Here is a 25,009-nt window from a genome sequence, read left to right as displayed (position 1 = left end):
GAGAAGCAGTTTCATATGAAATTGCATAAGAAATAATTGTGTCATCCTTTGAAATTGAGCGAAGTGTGTCATCATAGCACAGGTTTCTCCCACCAGCCACACTAGTGGCATTTTGAGCCCTGTATTTTGTTGTGGGAGGCTGTCCTTTGTATTATTGCCTCTACCTAGCCTCTACTCATTGCATGCCAATAGCATTTCCCCAAGCTGTGACAATCAAAAATGTCTCCAGACATTGCTCAAGGTCCCCTGGGGCACAAAGATCCCTGTGGTTAAGACCCACTGTATAATACTACACTATCCTGCTTTACCTCCCTACAGGCATTAATTAAGGCATGCATGCTCATTTCTTTTTTTTTTTTTCCCCCCCAGGGGTTGGCGGGGGGGGGGGGGGGGGAGGTTTTGTTTTTCTGTCCTCTTCCCTTTTATTCCTCTGTTTCTTGTGAGAGGATGTGAAAACTTTCATTATGTTTCATTTCTTTCTCTTTTCTTCCTCTCACCCCTAAATTAAAAGAACTCTAAGAAGAAACAGTACAGTTGGCAAGGTAAATGCAAGTCCTGGCCCCTTGCCTGCCTTCATTAGTTCTCTTAAGCATTAAGAGTCCTCGGGTCTTTCTTGTCTCTCCTAACTCCTAGAGGCAGCCTTACACTGCATCACCTGGGCGTGGAGAGACAAAGCAATTCTTAGACTTTTCTGTGGCTCTGCCCTACTGACGTACAATTTTAATAACTGAAGTTACACTGCTTCTCGAAATGCAAATGGCCATACACACAGTCACTTTCTATTCTGAATGGGGCCTCTGCCCAGGAGGTTTGGGGGCTCAGTGTTTAGTTCTCAGAAGTGTGCAAAACCCCATGGGCAGACAGTCCTAGACACTCAGCCAGAAGCCTCCACCCAAGCGCTTCTGCATGAGCTTCCTTGAAATGGTTTTCCTCCTAACTGGTGAACACGCCTGGCTGCTCTCTGGTCCCCTTCTGTTCTCAGTTCCCCTTTCACCTGCGTAGGACCAGACTTTATAAACAGGTGTTCATCACATCACACAAGTTCCCATGGCATCATGGAGTTCATACAGTATTTCTTCCTCTGTGACTTTGGGTTGCTGACACTTCTTCCACGTCTCTTACTCCACCTCATGTTGGAGAAAGAAATTGAAATTCTCATTAAAATGAGAACACGTTTATTTTAATCTCTATTATAAGAAACACACTGATTCCTCTTCTGCATGTCTTTTGTGAGGTTGTTGAACATAATGGACATGTTCAGCTTGAATGTAGGGTTTTAATAATTGTACTTAGAAAAATCCCATGAATTATAAGATCATCTTAAATTTATGTCCTGTTTCTAATTGCTGTGCTTCCCTTCTCCCACCCCACCCTTCCAAAAAAAAAAAAAAAATGAACTCCTTGATTTAGAAAGAAAAGGATGAGGGGAGCCCAGCTGGCTTAGTCGGTAGAGCATGCAACTCTTGATCTTGGGATTGTGGGTGCAAGCCGCATGTTGGAAGTAGAACTTACTTTAAAAACAAAAAAGATAAAAAGGAAAAGAATGACTGTTTCTCTTGCTTACTAGATGTGAATTCTTTCACTGCTCCCCTCTTTCCGAGCCAGGCCAGCAAGCATGTATGATAAGACCAAGCATTTTTTTTCTGTCAGGTACAACACCTTTCTAGTTGTAGTAATTCTTCCCACTAATATCAATTCAATTGGAACTTGGGGGCAGTCAGAGGAAGGTCCATGGTTGAAATGCTTACCAGATTACCAGTATCCCTCCATGGTGTCTTTGTGGTTTGCCACAGCCAGATTTCCTTTCAGCTGGTCTTCCCACGTTTGTCTCTAACAATCTCCACCCTGCAGACTGCAAGGCCAGGGGTAGGCTGTGAAGAGTCCTTAGCAAATATGGGAGATTGACATCTTCCTCTTCTACCCAGGAAGTAGAAATTCTTCCAGGTTGAATAGTTTGTCCTTAAGGTTGCCTTGTCTAGTCTTAATGGTTTGTGTTCCCAATTAATGGTTTGGAAGCTGCCTCAACAAGAGTGAGTATATGGAAAGGATAAAAGGGAAAATAGACATTTGTCAATCCTGTCTTCTATAGTTAAGGTGTAATCTCACTGGCCAAGAAGTCAAAATTTGGGGCTTATGAAATTGTGTTTGACTAACTCACATGCTAAAAACATTGTTTTTCTCAAACCAGTGGTTTCCAGACAGCAGGGGAGTGAGGGGATGGGCGAAATAGGTGAAGGGGGTTAAGAAGTACGAACTTCCAGTTATAAAATAAATTAGTCATGGAGGTGAAAAGTACAGCATAGGGGATATAGTCAATAACATTGTAATAACATTGTATGGGGACAGATGGTAGCTACACTTATCGTGATGAGCATTGAGTGATGTACAGAATCATCAAATAACTATGCTGTGCACCTGAAACTAATAAAACCTAACATATAACATGATATCCTATATCAGCTATAATAATACAAATTTTTAGAGCACTGTTTTTCTGAAATGCACACTTTAAAGGTAGAGTAATTTAGAAAGTAGTATTTCATATAAAATATTAACCATGACATTTAATAGCCAGCTTGCCAATTACACACAAAAATCCAACATGATGTACAATTACCTGTTCAAGAAAGTATCTGTGGTGTTGAAGATAAACATGGTAATCTCAGTACAGAGAAATAAAATGGGAGGTTTTTTTAAACATTTATTTTTGATGGAGAGAGAGACACAAAGTGTGAGCAGGGGAGGTGCAGAGACAGAGGGAGACACAGAGTCCGAAGCAGGCTCCAGGCTCTGAGCTGTCAGCACAGAGCCTGACACAGGGCTCGAACTCATGAACTGTAAGATCATGACCTGAGCCGAAGCTGGACACTGAACTGCCTGAGCCACCAAGTGCCCCTAAAATGGGAGTTTGCTATCAGAATGAGTAACTTAAGGAAAAATTGCACACCTCTTTTCCTGCCTTTTTTAAATGTAGGAAACTCTACCTTGGTAATATGTTTTTTACTTTACTTAAGTCGTGGCAAGGTAAAGTGATTTTTAAAAAAAATTTTTTTATGTTTATTTATTTTTGAGAGACAGTGAGACAGAGTGTGAGCGGGGGAGGGGCCAAGAAAGAGGGAGACACAGAATCTGAAGCAGGGTCAACACTCTAAGCTGTAAGCCTGGCACGGGGCTCGAACTCACGAACCATGAGATCATGACCTGAGCCGAAGCCGGATGCTTAACCGACTGAGCCACCCAGGCGCCCCAAAGTGATGTTTTTAATAATGATTTTTAGAGGAGATGTACATATATTTAAAACTCCTAACTGCAGTGAGATTTAATGCTGTATCACTTATGTAAAAATGATAGCGGTGATCGGACACCTCTGTTTACAGCCAGCACTTAGGGAAATCGCCTGGAGTTCCCAGGTCTGCCTTTGTCTCTGCAAATTAATCAGCCGGAAATTAGATTGCTGCTGTAAAAGAATAGATGTACACTATAAATATTTGAAGCCAGCATGCATTTACTTCAGACTTTTTTCTGGACATGTTCTTCTCTCAGTTAAGCATTGAACTAAAAAAGAGGGGAAATATTTACTGTTTGTTTTTTATTCTTTTTTAATGAAAATTTTGCAGATGTGTTAGAAAAACCTCTAGTGACTTTGAACACATGGCTCTTGGGGAATCTGTACAGCGTACTGTTTCACATTTGTAATTCAGGAACAAAAAACATGCTATGAGATTAAAGGCTTGGAAGTGCTACGTGAACTTACTTTAAACTTCTTTTTGAGCACTGAAGAAATCACTGGGTAGAGAATAAATGGGTCTTTAAGCAGTCTCTAACAAAGTAACAGGTTACCATGAACATTTATTCAACTTCAGTTTCATTTAACTTTTTGTCTGGTTTTTATGTGAACAGACAATGCAAATACCGTGGGAGTAGAAAGAGAAAGCAGACTACAGCTCGAAAGGCACGTACAATCTTTTGGGGAAAATAAAACACATTAAAAACATTGTTTTTTCATTACATAGCACAGGATATAGTCACCATCACTTATCTTCCTGACAAGATTACACGGAAGAAAGAAATGACCAAGAAATGCTTACAGTTTAAGTATTTATTTAGACATTGGAGAAAATTGGGGTGACTTATCTGTGTATTTCAGTTTTTTCATCAGCAAATTGGCATCCTTTATGGTGGTGATGACTAAAATACATGCAAAGCATAGAGGCAGAGTGCCTGGCCCATAGCAAATGCTTAGTAAATGACAGCTACTTGTAATAGTAACATCAACTGATTTAATAATAGTACCTATGAATTACGTAGTATTTCTCCATTCTACAAATGAAGAACTTAACACTTTAAGAGGGTAAGTAAGTTGCTGAGGATTGTCTGGCTAAGTAAGAGAAGAGGTTCAGCTAGCATCAAACCCAGGGACTCTAACTCCAGAGACCAGTCTCTCAACGACAATACTGTTATACTGCCCTTATCACTCATTCATTCATTTTCACAAAAATTGATTGAGCATATCTACTTGCCAGGTACTATTTGTCATTAATCACATTATTTATATTGAATACAGAGGAAAATTTACAAGATGTGATGAAAATCGGCATATAATGACATTGTATTAGCCTTTTATTTCGACCAAGCCTAACCCAAATATATAAAAACACTGGCGTAATAAATACTGGAATCGATGATTATTGGTCTCACAGTAACATGAGCAGACAATACAAAATAGAGCATTTATAAAGCCTTGGCTTTTTACACTCTACTATTCGTACATCTAGATAGGACTTTGGTGAGGAAATTTCTGACTGACTTTTTTTCTTTTACTCATTTTTAAAGTTACCAACAAAACCGTAGGCCCAGATGGGCCCTTATATTGCCACTACTAGAAAGGAGAAAAGTCATAAACCATTTGCTGCTTTATCCTACAGTCATGAAATGTTTTGTTCTGAATAAAAGCATACACAGTTGAGTTGAAAGAGAAAATGGTCTCTTGCTTTCATATGCCGTGAGATCCTTTTAATATGCTTGACTTTTGCCTCTGAAAGTCTCTGACATCTCAACTTGCAGTATTAGTAGAGCTGGAAAGTGAATTTTATGGTTATTTCTAAAACCAAAGAGGGTTTCTTAGGGCCTGCTATCTCAATCAAGCTGTGACCTGTTAATCATGTAGTCCAGTATCCCTAAATCACCACACAAACACTTTTCTATTTGCTGGTGTTTTCTAGTCAGAAGTCAACTATAGGGTTGTATATGTGGTGAATCAGATTTTGTAAAGAGATTATATAGTGTCTTTTTGAACGTTTTATCTAAAAAAAGAAATATAATGGGGTCTGTGCTGCTTCTGGCTGATGCAAGACAGGTGAGGATGTTTTTTATTTCGATTAAATAATTCAGTTGCTGACAGTTCCCTCTCTGGTGCAGAACATAAAAAATGGGCTTAAAAATGCTATATGGAAGGAAGCAAACTATTAGCAGAACCTGGATGACCAAAAGATGCCTTTTCACAGAATTGTAAGTCAAATCTTTCTCCGTAATGGAAGTGCAGGTCCTTATTTTTCTCAGATGGCTGACAAAAGAGTAGTATGATGTTAGTACGACTAAAAATGAAAATCCAATAAATGTGGTTCCAATGAGACCTGCGGTCTGAGAGATCACGGCGCCTAGTTCTGTCTGCCGATTATAGCACACGTTCTCTTCTCCTTTTGTAGCCTCTACAACTGAGTAGTATATGATAACTGGAATAATTATGCCGAGTACAACTCCCCATATGTAAACACACAGTTTTCTAGCAAAGTTGGGCTGGCGAAATTTTTTCAGTAAGTGGCCATAAAATACTCTCTCATAGCACGAAGTGGTCTCTTGGACTGAATCCTTTTTCATTAAGGTGGCATAGCGGCTTATGGCAATCCAACTTAAAATTAAGACACTGACAAACATACTCACGTGCATGGATAGAGTACCCAAAAAATTGACCACGGTGCATCGTGCAGATCGATATTCCCATTGAAAACCTTTCAGGAAATAGATACCCATGAAAGGCATGGCACTACACACAAGCAAGTTCGCAGTCACAAGATGTGCTAGGTAGATGTGCGTCGATGTCTTCTTGCCTATTTTTGTTAAGAATACCCATTGAGAGAGAGAATTTCCAAAGAGACCAATGATGCAGAGGAAGGTATAAATGATTGGTAGAGCCATGGAAGAGATCCTGGATGGTTGAATACATGTTGAGTTGTTATTCATTTATAGCAAATTTTCTTGAATTTTGTCACAGGTGCTAGAACAGAATTGCAGACATTTAATATTAAAATTATAGATGGTATTTGAATAGTTTTTCCAAAGCATTGGATGAAATAAAATAGTAATGTAAATGTACTGGATGGAAAGGGAAAGTACAGAGGCTTTCTCACCTTTTCTAATCACAGTTGTCCACTGGAAATAAAAGAGGTGATTCTGGATAGTGCCTTGGTCTAAAAACCAAAATTTGATACAAATAGTTAAATTCCTGAGATTTATCATTCTTTGGCTTCTGCCTAGAAAGGTAATTAAAATATTTTAAGGCACATGCAAGCACTACATACTGGCCAAAGGAAAGTTGCAAAAAATATTTTGTGGCCACATTAATAGAAGAATGATTGTTAATTATCACCTTAATTGTACATAAATTGTACATGCTTTTCAAAATGGTGTCTTTTCATGGCTAGATTAAAGCACCTATCTATAATCTAATACTATTGGAATCCTCTCTGTTCGTATTTCACAAGTAAACTTGTGTGGGGGATGGGCCAAATGGGTGATGGTATTTGTTTTAAGTTTATTATTTTTGAGAGAGAGAGAGAGAGCACAAGCATGAGTGAGGTGGGGGTGGGGGGCAGAGAGAGAGGATCCCAAGCAGGTTCCACACCATCAGCATGGAGCCTGATGTGGGTGGGGCTTGAATTCACGAACTGTGAGATCATGACCTGAGCCGAAAATCAAGAATAGGATGCTTAATTGTCTGAGCCACCCAGGCACCCCAGGGTGATGGGCTTTAAGGAGGGCACTTGTTATGATGAGCACTGGGTGTTGTATGTAAGTGATGAATCACTGAATTCTACTCCTGAAACCAATATTACACTAATGTTAACTAACTAGAATTTAAATAAAAATTTTGAAGTTAAAAAAAAAAAAAAAGAAGTAAACTTAATTCTACACAAATACTCTGACAAGGTCCTGGATTGAACAGAAGGCAGGTACAGTTGACCAAGGATAGACACCAAAATTTCAGGGTCTTTACCAAAAGGCATCGGTAATTTCTTATTTTAAATGTTTAATGCTAAACTGCCATACTTCAATTTTTTAAAAAATCTTTAAAATTCTATGTCAAAACTGTAGTTGCTACGCTTGTTGGTTAGAGTGCCCTCATGTGTCTTTGTGTATAATTTAGTATCTTCGTTTTTCAAAGAATATGATTTTTTAGAAGATAATTTAATCATAGCATAAATGCAGGCGTGGATTTTGCTTTTTTTATGTCTCATTTTAATTTTTTTTAAGTTTGTTTATTTTTAGTAAGCTCTACACCCAACGTGGGGCTCAAACTCATGACCCTGAGATCAGGAGTCACACGCTCTTCTAACTGAGCCAGACAGGGGCCCCTATGTCTTATTTTTAAATCTTTCTTGCATCAAATGGTACACATGAAGTATTGAAGAGTCACACACAAACTCTTTTTCATTATTATTTTCATCCTTTATTCCTTTCAGGTGGGAATAACAAGTTATTGGATTCTGGTCAGATAAGAATCATGAGCTATATTCAGAATGTACCACATTTCTGTTTTTATCACCATAGCTTTCTAGGTACCACATTCTCTTTTATAAAAATCTAGAGTGGGGATTCTCAATCTTTTTTTAAATTACATCCTGTCTTGATAAACACAAAAATGTTCCCATGCATCTGCCTTCTGAGATGCCATGCACCACCTTCTTATATGCCCACAGCCCCTTAGAGCTATTTCACTCTCTACCCCTCTTCAGAGGCACACTTTTTAATATTTGCATCTTGGATTACAGAAATAGGGAAGGGAGGGCACCTGGGCGCCCGGTTGGTGGAGCTCGCAACTTTTGATGCTTGGGACTGTGAGTTCGAGCTCCACATTGGGTATAGAGATTACTTACAAATAAAATCTTTTAAAAAAAATAGAGTTTTCTTCCAAATACGTTATTATAATTTTTAAATAATTTTTTCAGCTAAGCAGTCCCCACGCAAGGGCTTGAAAGCTTGAGGGCTGTACAGTGTCTCTAGGTTCAATACTGAGACCCTTAATTAATGTCTACCACTGTCTATCATTTTATTTCTTTGCAATTTTTATTGAGAAAACAGTCCATATGGTTCAGTGTGAGTTTATATCTGAGTCCAGGACAGCCTAGCAAATTAGAATTGGGTTGCAGGGGTGTCTGGGTGGCTCAGTTGATTAAGCTTCTGAGTTCAGCTCAGGTCATGATCTCATGGTTCGTGGGTTCAAGCCCCATATTGGGCTCTGTGTTAACAGCTCAGAGCCTGGAGCCGGCTTCTTATTCTGTGTGTCTGTCTGTCTCTCTCTCAACAATAAATAAACATTAAAACAGAAAAAAAGAATCTGGTTGCAGTTAGTGTATTACCAGTTGTAAATATGTAAAGCCTAACCTGTAACTTGACTGATTTAAAAATTAGTCAAATAGAAAGTGAAATAAGCCAGTTTATTTCCTAAGAAAAACTTATTTGATCCAAGTAGATTTTTATGTGAGAAATGAAGCTTCCTTTTGTAATGATATTAAAAAAGAACCCTACCCCCCAGCCATGTGCAGATAATGCACTATATATTAAAATCCAAAAAGGTAATAGTGCTTCTGTATTCCCTTTTTGCAAACTAAACCGCCTCATACGGCGTCTGCTGCTATCTATTACTGTTGCCTTTGCTTTTCTATTTCACACTTAGCAAACACTTCCAAACAGAAAGGAGGTAAAAAGACCGTAATGATCAGTTTTCAAAATGTAAACATTTTAGTCCTATTAGAATTTTTGTAGAGTAAACTTTTAAGCTAGAAGTTAAGTGATCAGTCTTACCTGTATGAGTCGTTTACACCAGCCCAGGCTCTGCTGTTCAGGACAGGGATGCTAAATTCCAGACTGAAAATTCTCTGACCACCCGGTATCTTTCAAGTCTAGTCAGTGTGAATAGATTCTTGCATGACACATACTATAGTAGGGGGGAAAAAAGGAAATTAAACAGTATTGAAGAAATTCAATAGTTATGGTAAATGTAGCAACTACCTCTGAAAAAACCTCATTTCTCTATTTCTGTAGTGGGAGGAAGTTTGGTGGACAATATATATATTGTACTTCCTTATGATTATTTCGTGAACCAGTTTTACCTCAAGTAGCTTTATTAGCATGCTTAGCTGATGTTAATTAAGTTCAAAGGTTTAGTCCCCCATAGCCAGTTTTATACATCACAGTGGTAGAAGGAACTGCTTCATAATAACCCAAGAAAATACTGGTACAAACCTGTCTGTAAAATCTCCTGCGGATGGTTCATTTGCAATTCATCTTTACCAAGAATAAAGGGAAAGAAAACCCAGACTTTTCTTACCTGTAGCAGCTTACTAGAATCAAATTATCATATAACCAGAACAGAACTTCATGATCATCTTTGGGAAAAATCCTTTGTTTTAAGGATAAAGAGTTGAGGGTGGGAGCAGTGCACTGTGAGTACAGACTGCGCCCAGGGGGTTGGATCCCAGCTTGGTTACCAAGTGAACCTCTCCATTGTACTTTGAATTGCCCCGTGTGGTCCTCCATTCAGATTCAAAGTAGTATACATTGTTTGGAGCATTTCTTAATGGATTTGGAGAATCCTGGAAAGTGCCAGAATCCGAAGACCAAATATTCCTTGGATAAAATGAGTAGTTCTATTATGATTTAAAGAATGGTGAAACCAGTTTTATAAAGAAGATGGTTATTAATGAGTCTGTGGGCTAGTAACTAAATGCAAGCTAAGTGTGCACCATACTTGCATCACACATTTACCCTTCCTTGTGTCAGTGAAACCACTGGGAGTCTGAGAATGGGAACAGAAATGTAATTTCGTCAAGCCTGAGCACTTCAGTTATCGGTAAATCTTCACTCAGAATTAATAGAAGTACCTTGCCATTTCTCATAACCCCCAATGCATATCTTATTTCATGTTGATTGCACAAATCCTCCCTAATGTTTGCAAATTGTGCTCTCTAAAACAAAAGTGAGAACTACCTGAGTGGATTTTGTCCTGCTGCTGTTCTTTGTAATGCTTGCCCTCACTTCATTACGAACAGTGACTCATCCAGAATTATATGGCCATTGATTGCACAGTAATTTGGACTCTGGAATTCCTATCATTTTTACTTCAACAACTTTTCATGTTCCAGGAAGGAATTACTTAGAACAACAAAAAAAAGTTTGAAGTAATTTAGAGAAGAAAGAATGGAAGTGGAATGCTGTGTTTATAAGCAATTGAGAGAGAATTTTAATATTACCACTTTGAGGCTTAAGCACCTTTAGTCCAAGAAAAAGAAAATGTCCTTGCTCTCCACAGCCTTTCCTTCATTGTCCCCAAACTCAGTAAATGGTACCATCACCTCCTCAGTTATTCAAGCGAAAAACCTAGGAATCATCCTCGATTCCCCTCTTTCCTTCACATCTCCCATCCAGTCAATTCCTATAGCTTCCACTACCACCACCAGTATTAGCCACATCGCATGAAAGCTTATTATGTGCCAGGCATCCTGGTGTGTGTTTTACATATTGTATTCAATCTTCACAATACTCTGTGAAATAAGTAGTATGAAATATATTTAATTTAAAGGTGAGGAAAACAATCTCAGAAAAGGTCACATAAGTTGCATGACATCACGTAGCCATCTGTCCTCACTACTTGGTGGCTGGCTTACACACACACACACACACACACACACACACACACACACACCCCCAGCAAGTGATTGGAGAAAAGAAGACCATAGATGCAATGTCTTTTTTTTTTTTAAATCTATCTCTGAAATCAACATTGTCACTTCTGCAGTATTATGTTGGTCCCACAGAGCCAGCAGTGATTCAGTGTGAAGAGGTAATTAGCAGGAGGTGATGATCATTGGGAGCCATCTTGGAAGCTGGCTACCACAGGATGTCAGTCAACCATTGGACCAGGGAAGAGTCAACTTATTAAAATAATTGTCAGGCAACTGATCATTTATTGAGCAAGAATGCCTGGATGGATGTACGTTTTGCCATTTCTTCCTGTCTTGATTTTTAGTGCTCTGTATTAAACAGCGCATTTCATTTAATGAATATTTATTGGAGTTCCTACTTCGTTTCTAGTGGTGTGTGGAAATTCAAGAGTGATTGAACAAGCAAGCCAAGAATTCAGATTAATATGTGATGTGTGATACAGACTTTAAATGCTCTACAAATTAGCAAAAGGAGAAAACAATGAATCATAATGGTTCTGAAAGGCCAAAGGAACTAGAAGGAAAGAGAACACGTACTAAGCAACATTTCTGTGCTAGGTACTGGGCAGAGTAGTTTACATAGGAGAGCTCTATCAATGAGTGGCAGAGGTCCCATTTTATATGTGAGGAAACTGGGTCTCAAAGAGGTAAATAATATGTTAAATAGCATGCCCAAGGTGACACAACTAGTAAATTAACTTGAAAGCACGTGACTTTTTTTTTTTCTCCAATTTCATCCTTTGCCTTAGAAAGCAGGAATTACTGGTCTGTCTTGGGGGTCAGTTGTACCTGGTGTTATTTATGGGTAAGTAAACTGAGGTCAAGTTTTGAATACTTTCTAAAGATTATTTTTTTATGTTTGTTTGTTTATTTTGAGGGTTGGGAGGACAGGGGCAGAGAGAGAATCCCAAATAGGCTCCACACTGTCAGCATGGAGCCCAACGCCAGGTTCGAACTCACGAAGCATGAGGTCATGACCTGAGCCGAAATCAAGAGTCAGACCCTTGGGGCGCCTGGGTGGCTCAGTCGGTTAAGCGTCTGACTTCAGCCCAGGTCATGATCTCACGGTTCGTGGGTTTGAGCCCCACTTCAGGTTCTGTGCTGACAGCTTGGAGCCTGGAGCCTGCTTTAGATTGTGTGTGTGTGTGTGTGTGTCTCCGCCCCTCCCCCGGTTGTGGTCTCTCAAAAATAAATAAGTAACATTAAAAAAAAAAAAAACAAGAGTTGGACACTTAACCACCTGAGCCACCCAGCCACCCCACAGTTTTGAATACTTTTAACTTTGTTCAGACAGGGTTTCCTATTCTAGGCTCTAAGGTAGCAGAATTGACTATGGAAGAAATCAAGTCCTATTTTTTAGTCTTTGCAAACTTTGGACTTCAAGCTAATTTTTAGCCATTAATAACAGTATAAATTCTTTTTGATTGAGGTGATTTTGAATTCCTTAATGGAAACATAAGGACTTTTAAAATTTCTGCTTTTCTAAGAAATACTGCAATTGGTAGGAAAACGTAAATATTAGAGAATACTAAATTCACAAAAACATGACTTGTCAGGCAGAAATTTCAGGGATTACAAGTGCTCTGTAAAAGTGGCCCCTTGGACTTTTCTCATTCAGGCCACCAGGAGTTTTCTTTGGTTCTCATTCATCTTTCCCATTCATCCCTCTTCAAAGTTGTGCTTCTGTACTCCAAGTGCAAATACTCTTGTCCAGCACTTCTAATCACTTCCTACATCATTTGCCAAACACTGATCTTCTAGATGTTGTGCTCTGACCCTTATGATTTACTTCTTGAGGTATTAGAGTAGTTCCACCAGAATATAAGCCCTGCCTTGTGCTAAGTTTCCTGCTTTCGACATATTCGTGTATCAAGTGAATGTTTCACCCCAGAATTCGTGTGGAGAGTCGTTCAGCAAGAATGGTTCAGAGGGTAAGCATGTGGTAATTGATTTTGACAACCCATGGTGAGCTATATAAAGCAACGGTGCATGAGACTTTTCCAGACTCACATGGATTAGAGGGATCAGGATTAGGGTCCCTTACCAATTCCCCTCAGAGCCAGAACCCAGAGGACACCAGACAGCTCACTCATACCTGAACCTCTGTGTTTCAGCCAGACACTTATTTTAGGTTAGGGTCTAAACTGGCTTTAGTTAGCCTTTTTTGACTACTCTTTCTGGCATCAGGAGTTCAAGCAACAGGAGGCTGATGTGCAGGAAGAGAAGGTAGGCCTAACTTATGTAGTCTGTGTTAGAACATCATGTTCAAAAGATAAGTAGTTCTCCCAAAGGGGGGCGGTGGAAGCCTCTTATCCAGTTCAGTGCACACCCAAGCCAGTGGTTACCTTTAGGAGGAGTGCAGCACAGACCTGTTACTCAAAGCTGTGGTTTGTTCAAGGCTTGCTGAGCCCCCTGCTCCCTTCAGGATGTGGTGTCTGGCCACAGCCACATCTCCAGGGTGCTGTTTGCCGGCCCCCACTGCTACAGTGAGCAGCTGTTCTTGCGGCCGGCCCACCCTTAATCAGGGTGTAAAGAGCCTCTACTTTGAGGAGCTGATTTCTCAGCAAATTGTGGGAGTATTTCCCTCAAGAACAACTTTAAAAACAGCAGAAATTACGGTCCGGAGTTGGGAAGTTGATAACCGCACAGAAAAGTGATGAGCTTTGTAAGAAGGGTCCAATGACAAAACATAAATGGACCTACTAATCAAAGGTTCATTATATTTGGGTTTTGCCTTTTCACATAGGTTTGCATGCAGTGGCTAGACATGGTCTTCTAGAAAGGCACACCACGGAAACACTGTAGCAGTCTCGGTGGCAGTCCTAAGAATTAGACCTAGGGGTACCTGGGTGGCGCAGTCGGTTAAGCATCTGACTTCAGCTCAGGTCATGATCTCACAGTTTGTGAGTTCGAGCACCGCATCGGGCTCTGTGCTGACAGTCTGAAGCCTGTTTCAGATTCTGTGTCTCCCCCCCTCTCTCTGCCCCTCCCTTGCTTGCACTCTGTTTTCTCTCTCTCTCTCTCTCTCTCTCTCTCTCTCTCTCTCTCTCTCTCTCTCTCTCAAAAATAAATAAAAACATTAAAAAATTAGAAAAAAAAAAGGAATGACCTCAGAGGTGGCAATCGGAAAGTAGATGGCAAATCAGGTTCAGGGAAGGGAAGAAACTTCAGCCTCAGATTAGATGAGGCAAAAAGTATTTTTGAGGGCAGTCACATTTTGAATTTCAACATCTTTGAGTGACTTAAGGTTAATTCCCATGCTTCTGAGCCTGCTGTACTTTTTTTTTTTTTTAAGGCTCTTTGAAAAGCGAAAAGTAGATAGAAAAATTCCTGAAAAGGAAACATTTGATGATAGAATTCTAAAAATAATTTAGGCCATCAGATTGCTGCAGGTACAAAACACATACCCACATCTACGCCCTGGGAAACAGTAACTTGTATTGCAGGGAGATTTGGGGAATTAAAAAGGCAGAACTCTCACCACTGTCCCTTTCTTCCCAAGACCAGGGTTTCCTGGCCACTTTATTACCAATCATTTCTTCTGAATTTCTAGATACAGTTGTCTTGAAGTGAAGTCCCCTGCTCCCCATCACTTCTTGTCCTTATTCAAGGGGCAAGAAGAGAGATGTGAGGGGAAGGCAAGGTATAGTTGGGTACCTGAGGTCTTACCTCCAGAAAACCTACAGTAATAAATGGCAGCCACCGAAGTGCTTTTTATATATATTCATTCAATTGCTAAAATATCTCTGAGATAGATACTATTATTACTACCATTTTCTAGATGAGGAGATTTAGGCCCATAGAAGATAAATAACTTCCTGATATTAATATAACAGCTATAGCGTAGGGCTTTGATTTGGATGCAGGCAGTGTGACTTCAGAGCCCATATTCTTAGCTGCCACCAGAATCTGTTTTATTGTCTTCGATAAGGTGACCAGATATCCCCAGTGACCCCAAAACGTGTTGCACTTATATATCTGTTTGCAGTTTTCAATCTGGAAATTTATTAACTCCTGCCAACTCCCCATTATAAAGATACATTTTCCCCCTTTGTAATAGGTAAGTAATCTGAAGGTCATATTTTGAGCCTCTGTGAATGTATTGTTTCCCTTTCACTTAGTTGATTTTAGCATTCACTGATGATCCTTGCCCAAATCAGTTCTTACATTGATGGATGCATCTTGATAATATTTTGATGGACGCAGATATATTAGACTTGAAGTAGTCATTTCAAGGCATCACTCTAAACAAGTCTTGGTGTTGAGGTAATTCTCCAACTGTGCTATGTGTTGGCATAGCTTCTGATATTACCATGTTTTCTCTTCTTCCCTGTCCTCCATCAAAAACCAGCCTAAAATGTATTGTTTTAGTAAACCAACAAATAGAGTGTTGAAGCCGGGAAACATAAGTTCTCTTGAGTGCCATACCTCCAGAAATACCAGTAGTGAAAATTGGAAAAACAAACAAACAAAAAACACAAGGTTAAATGTTCATGCACAAGTCTGTAACTCATTTCTTTGGCAGTGCTTTGGCCAGCAGAGGGCAATGTATTACCAGTCCTAGTTAAACCTCTCTTGTAATTAAAGGCTGAAACATGAGCTGCCCATATTGCTCTATTTTCCAGCTAGAAATGTAAAACAATTTAAAAGTTTAGTTTTTTTAAGTTCTAACAACATGATAAACTTCAAACTTTATTTGACTAGTTGAACAGCACTTTAAATGTGATAGAGTATAAGTAATTGTATGGACAGAGATTTCTGTCCTTAAGATGAAAACCCATTACCACTCATCTGCCTTTAATAGGGTACATCCTGTGAGGAGTTTTTGGTTTTGTAGCAGTGATTATCACAAGAGTCACCTTTGTAGAACATTCACAACTACAATTATTCTGGTAGTAAAAAGAGTCTGACATTTTAGTATGTGAAAGTTGTAATCATCTAGTTTTATTTAGCTTTTTTTTTTTTCTTAATCCTAGCAACTCATGGACATAGTTTTAAAAAATATTGAAATGCTAGGTGCGTGGGTGGTTCCATTGGTTAAGCGTCCGATGTTGGTTCAGGACACGATCTCACAGTTCATGGGTCCAGGCCCCTCATCAGGCTCTGCACTGACAGTGCGGAGCCTGCTTGGCATTCTCTCTCTCCCTTTCTCTCTGCCCCTCCCTCACTTGCTGCCTCTCTCTCTCTCTCTCAAAATAAATAAACTTAAAAAAATAAAAATAAGGACTACTGAAAGGCTTATAATGAAAACATGTCTATTAATAAATGTAACTTAAAGCATATTTCACCTAATGAAGAAGGCATAGGTGAAGTCACTGTTCTCCTCCCCTGTAGTCCTTCCTCCCGTGGGCTTAACAAACTCTGCAGATCTTTTCATCTAAGACACCCCCTAACCAGGTGGCTTGCTTTTCAGTTCTCTACATCAGGGGGTACATATGCTTGTTTGTATGTCTGAGGACACATGGTTTGTTACTAAATCTTCAGTAACCTCCCCAGCCTACAGTAGTTTGGAAAATAGCTATCTCCATCTTCGTCACGGACACAGCTTTCAAGTAAAATAACTCAAGGCATTGCCTCTTTTGTTAACGAAATTACTTACTGTATCTATTGTCACCTCATTAGAAACAGGACAGATACTTTTCTATTTCTATTTTATACGCACCATGTCTTCATTGCTGCATACCAAGCCACCCCCAGACTTGACAGCTTATGACAACCATAAGTTCCCTCTTCAGTTCTGCAATTTGTTCTGGGCTCAGCTGGGCAGTTCTTCTGTCAGTCTCACCTGGGGTCATTCCTGTAGTTCTGTAGCCTCTTAGTCATTTGAGACTGGATGGTCCACGATGACCTCACTCACGTGTCCAGAGCCTCAGCTGGGATGGCCATGCACACTGAGCATCTCTCTCTGTGTGATCTTTCCACTGGGTTTATTTATAATGTGATGGTCTCAGGCTTCCAAGAGGACAAAACTAGACGCTGCAAGGCATCTTAAGGTTTTGCTCAGATGTCCTACAACATCCACCACATTTTATTGGTCAAAGCAAGTCACAATAGCTTCAAGAGGTGGGCAAAGACTCCACCTCTAAATGGGAGGGGCTGCAGGGAATTTTAATCTACTGTTTTTAAGCTACTGCATTTTTTAAAATGTGCTTGCTATGGTAACGTTTTGTCTTGATTTTTGTATTTTTTCCCCAAAAGTGTGTTTGCGTTGGCTCTTTCTCTGGGGATTAATACATTATTACCTCAGAGTCCATGGTTTCTTGGGCAGTATTTCAAAAAGAAAAGTTGAGTTTACTTTGCAAAGAGGGTGCCCGCTGTGTCCCACTTTGGTCTTGGAGCTGTCATTTTGTTTTGATTGTTTCTTATATTGAAAAGTACATCAAAAGTATCATGAATCTATGCTGTTTCTTGTGTACTTCTTATCCCTTTCCTGATTCCAGAATATTAATCCGGCTTTTCAGTAAAACTAAAATAAAAGCCCATTCTCACTAGTGTGATCCTGAAAGCTGGATAAATTCATCACCCTTTCCAATACCGAAGCCCAAAAGGGTGTGGAAAGATGGATAAGTGTAACTCTCCCCTATGGTAGCTTCCTCCCACCCTGCCGCCCCACCGACCCACCCACCCACCTACCATACTGGGTTGTAGTCGCTACTTACGGAAACTGTCAGACCAGGAGACCCACATTTAGTTACTTAGCTGATTCCTCTCACTCGTTGCCCCATATATTTGGAACCGTGTAATCAGGCCCCATAGGAGCTGACCCTGTGTGTTCCAGTGTTTTTCAAGACTCGCTGGCCACAAAGGGGAACTGAATATGAACATGCATGCAAACCTCATCAGTTCCCTTTGCAACCAGCTGAAAGTTGTTTTTGATATAGAGGAAACAATGTTTTTCTTTTGAGTACCAAACAATTTCCACGCAGACCTGAAGCATTTCTGCTTCTGTGACAGATCAGGGAACACACAAAAAAGAAGACGGCACTAAGTTGTGAGGAAGGCAGTTTAAAGACAAAGTAGGAAAACAGAGCAAAAACTGAATTGAGGAAGAGAAAGAGGTGCTGCCGTATGCAGGAAAGGAACAAAGCAGAGGTGGGGGATTGGGGTACTAGAAAGTCTTAGAGAACATGAGAAGAGGCAGGAACTGTAGAAAGGAAATGTCTATAACAGGAAAGGGGCTAGAGTAGCATTGCCAGCAGTATTAACAGAAGTCATTAAAATCTTTTGGTCCAGAAGTTTGCCATTAGATAAAATTTGAAAATATAACTGATTAGAGTGATTATCATTCCCACCCAAGTTCATGCTAGGAAGCCACGTAGGTTTATAGGAAAGATGCCTTGTCCCCACTTCAGAATGCAGTGTGGTAACCTGTTGGGCCACTCGGATTACCAAACAAAACCAAGGGTCAATAAGAAAGCAGAGAAACCTAAGCACGTAACATAAAGGTCTCTTAAAAACTGAGAACAAACTGAGGCTTGTTGGGGGGTGGGAGGCAGGGGAGGGTGAGTGATGGGCATTGAAGAGGGCATCTTTTGGGATGAGCACTGGGTGTTGTATGGAAACCAATTTGACAATAAATTTCATATATTGAAAAAAAAAGGTCTCAAAGTTCCTAGAATACACCAACTCACTTTAAACAGTTTATCTAGCAACAGAAATGCCTACTACGTGCTGAACAAGAGACCTAGGTCAAATTCACGACAAAAGAAGATTGAGGGAAACTGCTTGGGGAGCATTGACCGTACATCAAGCAGCCTCCCGACCCTTCCCTGCCCCCCCCCCCCCCCCCGCCTCGACAACATGCACACATCTGAGTAGCCCCAATGACATTACTGTAGTGGCACATATGGCACAGCTAGATCGCAGGTGGCCCCTGCTTGCCACGCAGGCAGTTAATGTTCTGTAAGACACAAAACTTCTATTAAAGGGATCTAGGGATGCCTGGGTGGCTTAGTTGGTTAAGCGCCGACTTCGGCTCAGGTCATGATCTCGCGGTTCGTGAGTTCAAGCCCCACGTTGGGCTCGGGGCTGACAGCTCTGAGCCTGGAGCCTGCTTCCGATTCTGCGTCTCCCTCTCTCTGTGTTCCTCCCCTGCTCTCTCTCTCTCTCTTAAAATAAATAATAAACATTAAAAATTTTGTTTTAAATAAGGGGATCTGAAGAACATCTAATCCAAACTTCATTAAATACTTAAAATTCTCTGCTACCTTCCCAGCCTGCTGGGGATCCAAACTATATTGAAACACTTCTACTAACAAATAACTCACTGGCTTTCTATTCTTTGTGAGATCTGTAATTATTAGAAAACCCTGTCTTACAATCTGGAGAAACACGCTGCTTACAAATCCCATCCTTCGCTAATCCTATTTCAGCTTGCTCCCTGAAGCTACACACACATGTTGTTGCTCTAACATCTTTCCTTTAGTCTTCTGCTTTAAGGCAACATAATCTCATTTGTTCACCTGGTTTTCTGGGATCCTGCAAGGTGCCCTCACTGTCCTCTTCTATTTGTTCAACATTCAGAGTATGGTTCTGACTAGCGCAATACCAGTCTGTCGCCACTCTTGTCCTGGACGTTGCTGTTATTAATGAAATCTGAAGTTAAATGATTACCCTTGGTGAGTTTCTTCCCCCCACCTCATTTGATCCAGATCAGCTTCCACTGTATACCTTCCGAGTTATGATGTTCACCTTCAGCTTCTGGCCATTTGAGTATTTGGATGACATATTGAATGTTTCCTCCTGACCAGGTAGATTTATTAACTCACTCAGTCCTCATAACAACACTATGAGTTAGGTACTCCTTGTTTTCTCAGTAGAAGAAAGAGAGTTTGCCCAAGGTTGCATAGTAAGTGGTGGAGCCAGAAATTGAACTAGGGCAGTCTGGCTGCAACAGCCAACTTTCTAACCTGGCTGTTACAGTGACTCTCGGTTCTATTATTTATTACTGTTTAATGTCACTGGGCCAAGAAGACCTATTGGATCCAGCCCCACCATCATCCCTGCCAGGGCCTTACTGATGGGATGATGATACTGCTCCATTGTTCAAGACTCTTCTCTGGGACTCTGTTTGGATGGTCAGAACTAACATCTTCTATGTTAATACATTTAAAGGTCACTCCCTGGCCTAGGAGACTTTCTAGGCTTTCAGATCATTTGCATATCTATGCTCAGATGTTTGCATTTTGTAGTTTAACTCTCAGAAAAGATTTCTGTGTTCTCAGGGTGCCTCATTCGGACTCTGTTTATGACTGTAATGCCAGGCTAATTATAATTTCCTCTGCAAATTCCTTAGCATGGTTTTTGAGAGATGTATATCAAAGGGCCAGGATTCATCTAGATTTTTTATTAGCAAGTTTCTTTAAAGCAAAAGAGAAAAACATCTTAACTTTGTGATGTCTGGCAAAAGAAACCATAAACAAAGGACAAGGTAAGGCCCATGCAGATACAAGTGATTTACAACCCACGTAAACAACAAAAGATTAGTATCCAGAATATGTAAAGAGGTATTTCAACAATTTGAAAGAAAAGAGTAAAAGATAAGCAACTAACTAAGGGGTAAAAGGGGAGAGGCATAGACATGAACCAGGCCATTTACCCAAGAAGAAACCTGAATGGGGGGAAGGGGGAAGCATGAGATGATGTTCCATTTCATTTGTAATCGGGCAAGCACGAATTAAAACCACAGGGAGATACCATTCACACCTACCAGACAGACAAAAGTTAGTAAATCTGACAAAACTAAGTATTGGGAAACAAGAACTCATATCTTGCTAGTGGTGGGAGAGGTATACAAATTGGTAAAATACCTTTGGAGAGCAGTTTGTCACAACAGAGATAAATTGAGGATGTGCATACCCTTACAACCAAGCATTTCTACTTCTAGGTGTGAACCATAGAGAAATTCCACACTTGTGCACAGAGCATATAAAAGACTTCACTTAACCCTGGTTTCTCATAGCGAAAAAGTGGAAACCACCTAAGGGCCCATTGTTAGGTAAAATGGAGAATTGAACTGAACTATTGTTTGTTCCCACAGTAAAATACTGTGTATCAGTGAAATGAATAAATGAGGCCTACATGTATCAACATAAACATAAATTGAGTGAAAAAGTTACAAAGAGGTGTAGTGATAACATACTATTTGTATAAACTTTAATAACAAATCTAATGCTTATTGTTATACATGCCTATGTGACAAAAGTATACAGATACACATCAGAATGATACGTTGTAACTTCAGGAAAGAGGCTACCTCAAGATGAGCTTTAGTGAAGCTAGCTTTTGGGGTTCTGTATGGGTACAAGAGAACAGTTAAGAAATAGGACAAGTGTCAACATCTGTTAAATTTGGGTGATGGCTGCTTGCTGCTTGTTATGTTTTTTTGTATGTTTGAAATGTTTTAGAACTAAAAAAAAAAAAAAAAAATTATGCATGGAATGATCAAGCCAGAATATAACTGTAGCACTTAACTGTTAATCCTGAAATAATTGTATGACTTACTAAAGCAAAAAGAGATTCTATGCATCAGCCACACCTGTATTCAAAACACAATTAGAAACCTTTATCCAGGATGTTTGGGTGATTCAGTCGGGTAAGTGGCCGACTCTTGATCTCAGCTCAGGTCTTGATCTCAAGGTCATGAGTTCAAACCCTGTTTTGGGTTCCGTGCTGGGCATGAAGCCTACTTAAAAAACAAAACAAAAAACATTTTTCAAATCTCATGTTATGATAGTTCTTCATGTACTCTTAAGCAGAAGCAAAATTAGTAAGGGTGAGATGGTCTAAAATTTGATTATTTTCCCCAAACTTTATGCTTTTTTACTAGATTATTGTCCATGTTTCAGGCAGAGCTTTCACAGAGTGTGCAAATGTGCCATAGCTAGAAAACCAGTCTTTAAGATTTTGGCTTTTGACGTCACACAGTTCTGATGAGTGATAAACAGAATTATTTGCCCCAAATACATGTTGCCGGTTTATGGTTGGTTTGTTTTTTTAAGACATCTCAGTAGTTAGCCATTGTGCTTGGGCAGAATGAAATGAAAACAAAAAGCATTGTCTTAGCAGAGACCATGTCTATGGAGTAGAAGTCTACTAACTAACATCCCGTCATATGTCAAAGACCGTTTTACTTACATGACTGCGGTAGAGATAGGATGATAATGTGTGTCCAGCACTTAGCATAGTAGAGGGCACATAAACATGTCTTACTTTGCTTCTCATTTTCTTGCATGTGAACTTGAGAGGGGGGAAATAAGAGGCATCGCAGAAGTTTAGGACAAACCTAGCACTTCCTTTCCAGCTCTGAATCTGTTGTTACCACCAGCCAGCCAGCCCCCTCATATCTTCATCTGCAAACCAGAGTGCATTGAGGCACTGCAACAGCCATTTACTGGTGTGTGTTCTCAACTGGGCCATATAGCCATGAAAAAAGACATTGCATCATCCAACGTGAGAGTGTGCCTTCGTTTCTATCTCAGTTGATAGTTCAGGGTACATTCTGAGTTTTGAATGCTTTGTTCTGATCAAAAATAGAAGTTTCTTTGCAAGTTATGTTGTCTGTTGGTGCCTGACATAAGAGGCTCTCCTAAGTAGATGTCATCATCTGTTGTGAGTATTTCTCCCACTTTGTGCTTTTGCTTTTATATTAGTTTGTGGGGTTTGATCAAAAAAATAGTAAGTGTGCATTTTCCCTATAGTTATTTCTCATTTTGTTAATAGAAGGTTCTTTCCCATCCACAGATGAGTTAGTCACTTACATATTTTTAAATCTTTTATTGATTTCATTATTTACATCTGACAGTCTAATCCACTTATAGTTTTTGGTGTGGAATGAGGCGAGGCTGTAAACTGACTTTTGATTTTAAATAAGCACAGCACTATTTATTAACCCATCCCTTCCTTCCCCTGTGCCCTTCGTGATGTTTCCTTTATTTGCAGTGGTTCTCCCTGAGGGAGGAAAGTGTATCACAGTCACTCAGGAAGCTTTTCAGAAATCCTCTTAACCCCACTTTGGACGATTCTAGCGCATCTTGAATACCAGAATCTTTGGCCGCCCTCTGATTATCCCTGCCCCTTCTCTTGTGAGAGCCATTAATTATGTCATATAATCTACTCCTGTATCATCAAGGGTCTGCTTAGAGATGTGGATTCTGTTCCACTGATAAGCGTACCCTTGGACCTGCTGCACAGTGCTCTTCTTATTGAATGACATGAATGCATTTTAATATCTGGCCAAATAAGTTTCCATTCATATTTCAAAAACCTAAAAAATAGCCTGTTAACATGTTTCTGCAAAATCCAGGTTGCCTTTGGAGAGAACTCTATTTCATGTTGTTTGCTCTTGCGGGTAACTTTCAGTAAGGCTTTGCTTCACAGAGTTGTAATTATCTTAGTTCTACTTTTATATCAGCAGGACTGAAGAATCCATTTTAAAAGAAGTTGAAAATAAAGCCTTCTGTACTTGAACAAAATTTCCTTTTTCTGTTGACCTGATCTTAGAAATTCAACCATCATCAAACCCAGCTCTGCACGGAATACTTTTCCAAAATGAATAGCAACACTCAGCATTTAGGCCTCAGTGTGGCAGCCAGGCAGTTAAGTTTGCCCTTGTTTAGTTTTGTATATGTGAGATGCTATTTAGAAACTTGTTCTGAATATCTTTTGCAAGGTGAGGATATGTATATACCTCAGAATTTCCTTTTTCTGTATGCTCCTAGAGCTAAATCTTGGGTTGGGGGAGGTAGGGACAAGTGCTTCCTGCTTGCAAACACTAATGCTCAGTAAGAAATAAAAGATTATATATAATAAATAGCCTTAAATTTGGTAAGCCAGTAGCATGTTTTTCTAAAAATTTACAAACATTCTCAGGATTCAGTTTACTATAAGGCATATTATTAGTGAAACTTCTATCAATAAACAAAATCTGTTATAAGCTTATGCACAGATTGACTTTTATCAAAATTTATTTTACTGAAAATATTATACCACAAATTAATTCAGTGTTGTAATTTTCCATTTTTTTTTTAAGAATGCCATTGTACAGGACTTTGTATAGGGATCATCTCATTTAATATAAATAATGAGACAGCTTCTAGAACTATGAGTGTATTTATATTTCTTTTAATGTTCATAAAACTAATAGTAATGTGATTTAAGCATCCAAACTGTATCTTTACAATAGAGGCATGAAGGGGTATAAAATGCTTACTAGTAATGTAAAAGAAAATTTTTTTAACTTTGAGAACATGAGGGGAAATTCATACTGTCATATTTTAAAACCATACAAACAGAAATGCTGAATTTCAGTTTGGTGGTATTTGCTAATAATGTCAGAGCCAAGTAATACAAGTTTTTTCTGAGCTAATTTTTCTGCAAATTTCAATTTTCTCAAATGTTTCTTGTTTCTTAAATATAATTCCACTTTGACCTGTTCTTTATTCAATCAGTTGTGTCTACTTATCGAAATATGGCTGTGCACTAATTGTATACAAGGCAAATCCCATTAAAACTTATTCAACCCATGAGGCGGGCACCTGGGTGGCTCAGTAAGTTAAGCATCCAGCTTCAGCTCAGGTCATGATCTCATGGTTTGTGAGTTCAAGCCCCGCGTCGGCCTCTGTGCTGACAGCTTGGAGCCTAGAGCCTGCTTCTGTTTCTGTATCTCCCCTCTCTCTGTCCCTCCCTCCCTCCCTCTCCCTCCCCCTTCCTCCCTCCCTCCCTCCCTCCCTCTCTCTCTCTCTCTCTCTCTCAAATAACATTAAAAAAAAAAATTCAATTCGGGGCACCTGGGTGGCTCAGTTGGTTGAGCATCCAACTTCGGCTCAGGTCATGATCTCACGGTTTGTGAGTTCGAGCCCTGTGTCGGGCTCTGCTGACAGCTCAGAGCCGGGAGCCTGCTTTGGATTCTGTGTCTCCCTGTCTCTGCCTCTTCCCCACTCACACGTTGTGTCTCTTTCTCTCAAAAAATGAATAAAAATCAAAAAATGTTTTTTTTAATTTAAATTCAA

The 25,009-nt window shown here is 39.7% G+C and overlaps 2 protein-coding genes across 14 annotated transcripts in view; one reads left to right on the top strand and one right to left on the bottom strand.

The window, feature by feature from the left end:
- CASK (calcium/calmodulin dependent serine protein kinase) overlaps nucleotides 1-25,009 on the top strand; it is a 354,148-nt gene that overhangs the window by 175,499 nt on the left and 153,640 nt on the right. The gene's annotated exons all lie outside the window — the stretch shown is intronic.
- On the bottom strand, nucleotides 3,830-10,230 carry GPR82 (G protein-coupled receptor 82). The gene is made up of 3 exons (XM_027053941.2): nucleotides 9,082-10,230; nucleotides 6,408-6,467; nucleotides 3,830-6,274 (listed from the first exon to the last, which is right to left on the bottom strand). The coding sequence occupies exon 3, from the start codon at nucleotides 6,238-6,240 to the stop codon at nucleotides 5,230-5,232; it is 1,011 nt and encodes a 336-aa protein (XP_026909742.1). The 5' UTR covers nucleotides 6,241-6,274; nucleotides 6,408-6,467; nucleotides 9,082-10,230; the 3' UTR covers nucleotides 3,830-5,229.

Source organism: Acinonyx jubatus, chromosome X (assembly GCF_027475565.1).
Source record: "Acinonyx jubatus isolate Ajub_Pintada_27869175 chromosome X, VMU_Ajub_asm_v1.0, whole genome shotgun sequence".
Lineage (NCBI taxonomy): Eukaryota > Metazoa > Chordata > Mammalia > Carnivora > Felidae > Acinonyx > Acinonyx jubatus.
The sequence above is the reverse complement of the archived record's forward strand: the minus strand, read 5'-3'. Positions and strand labels throughout refer to the sequence as shown.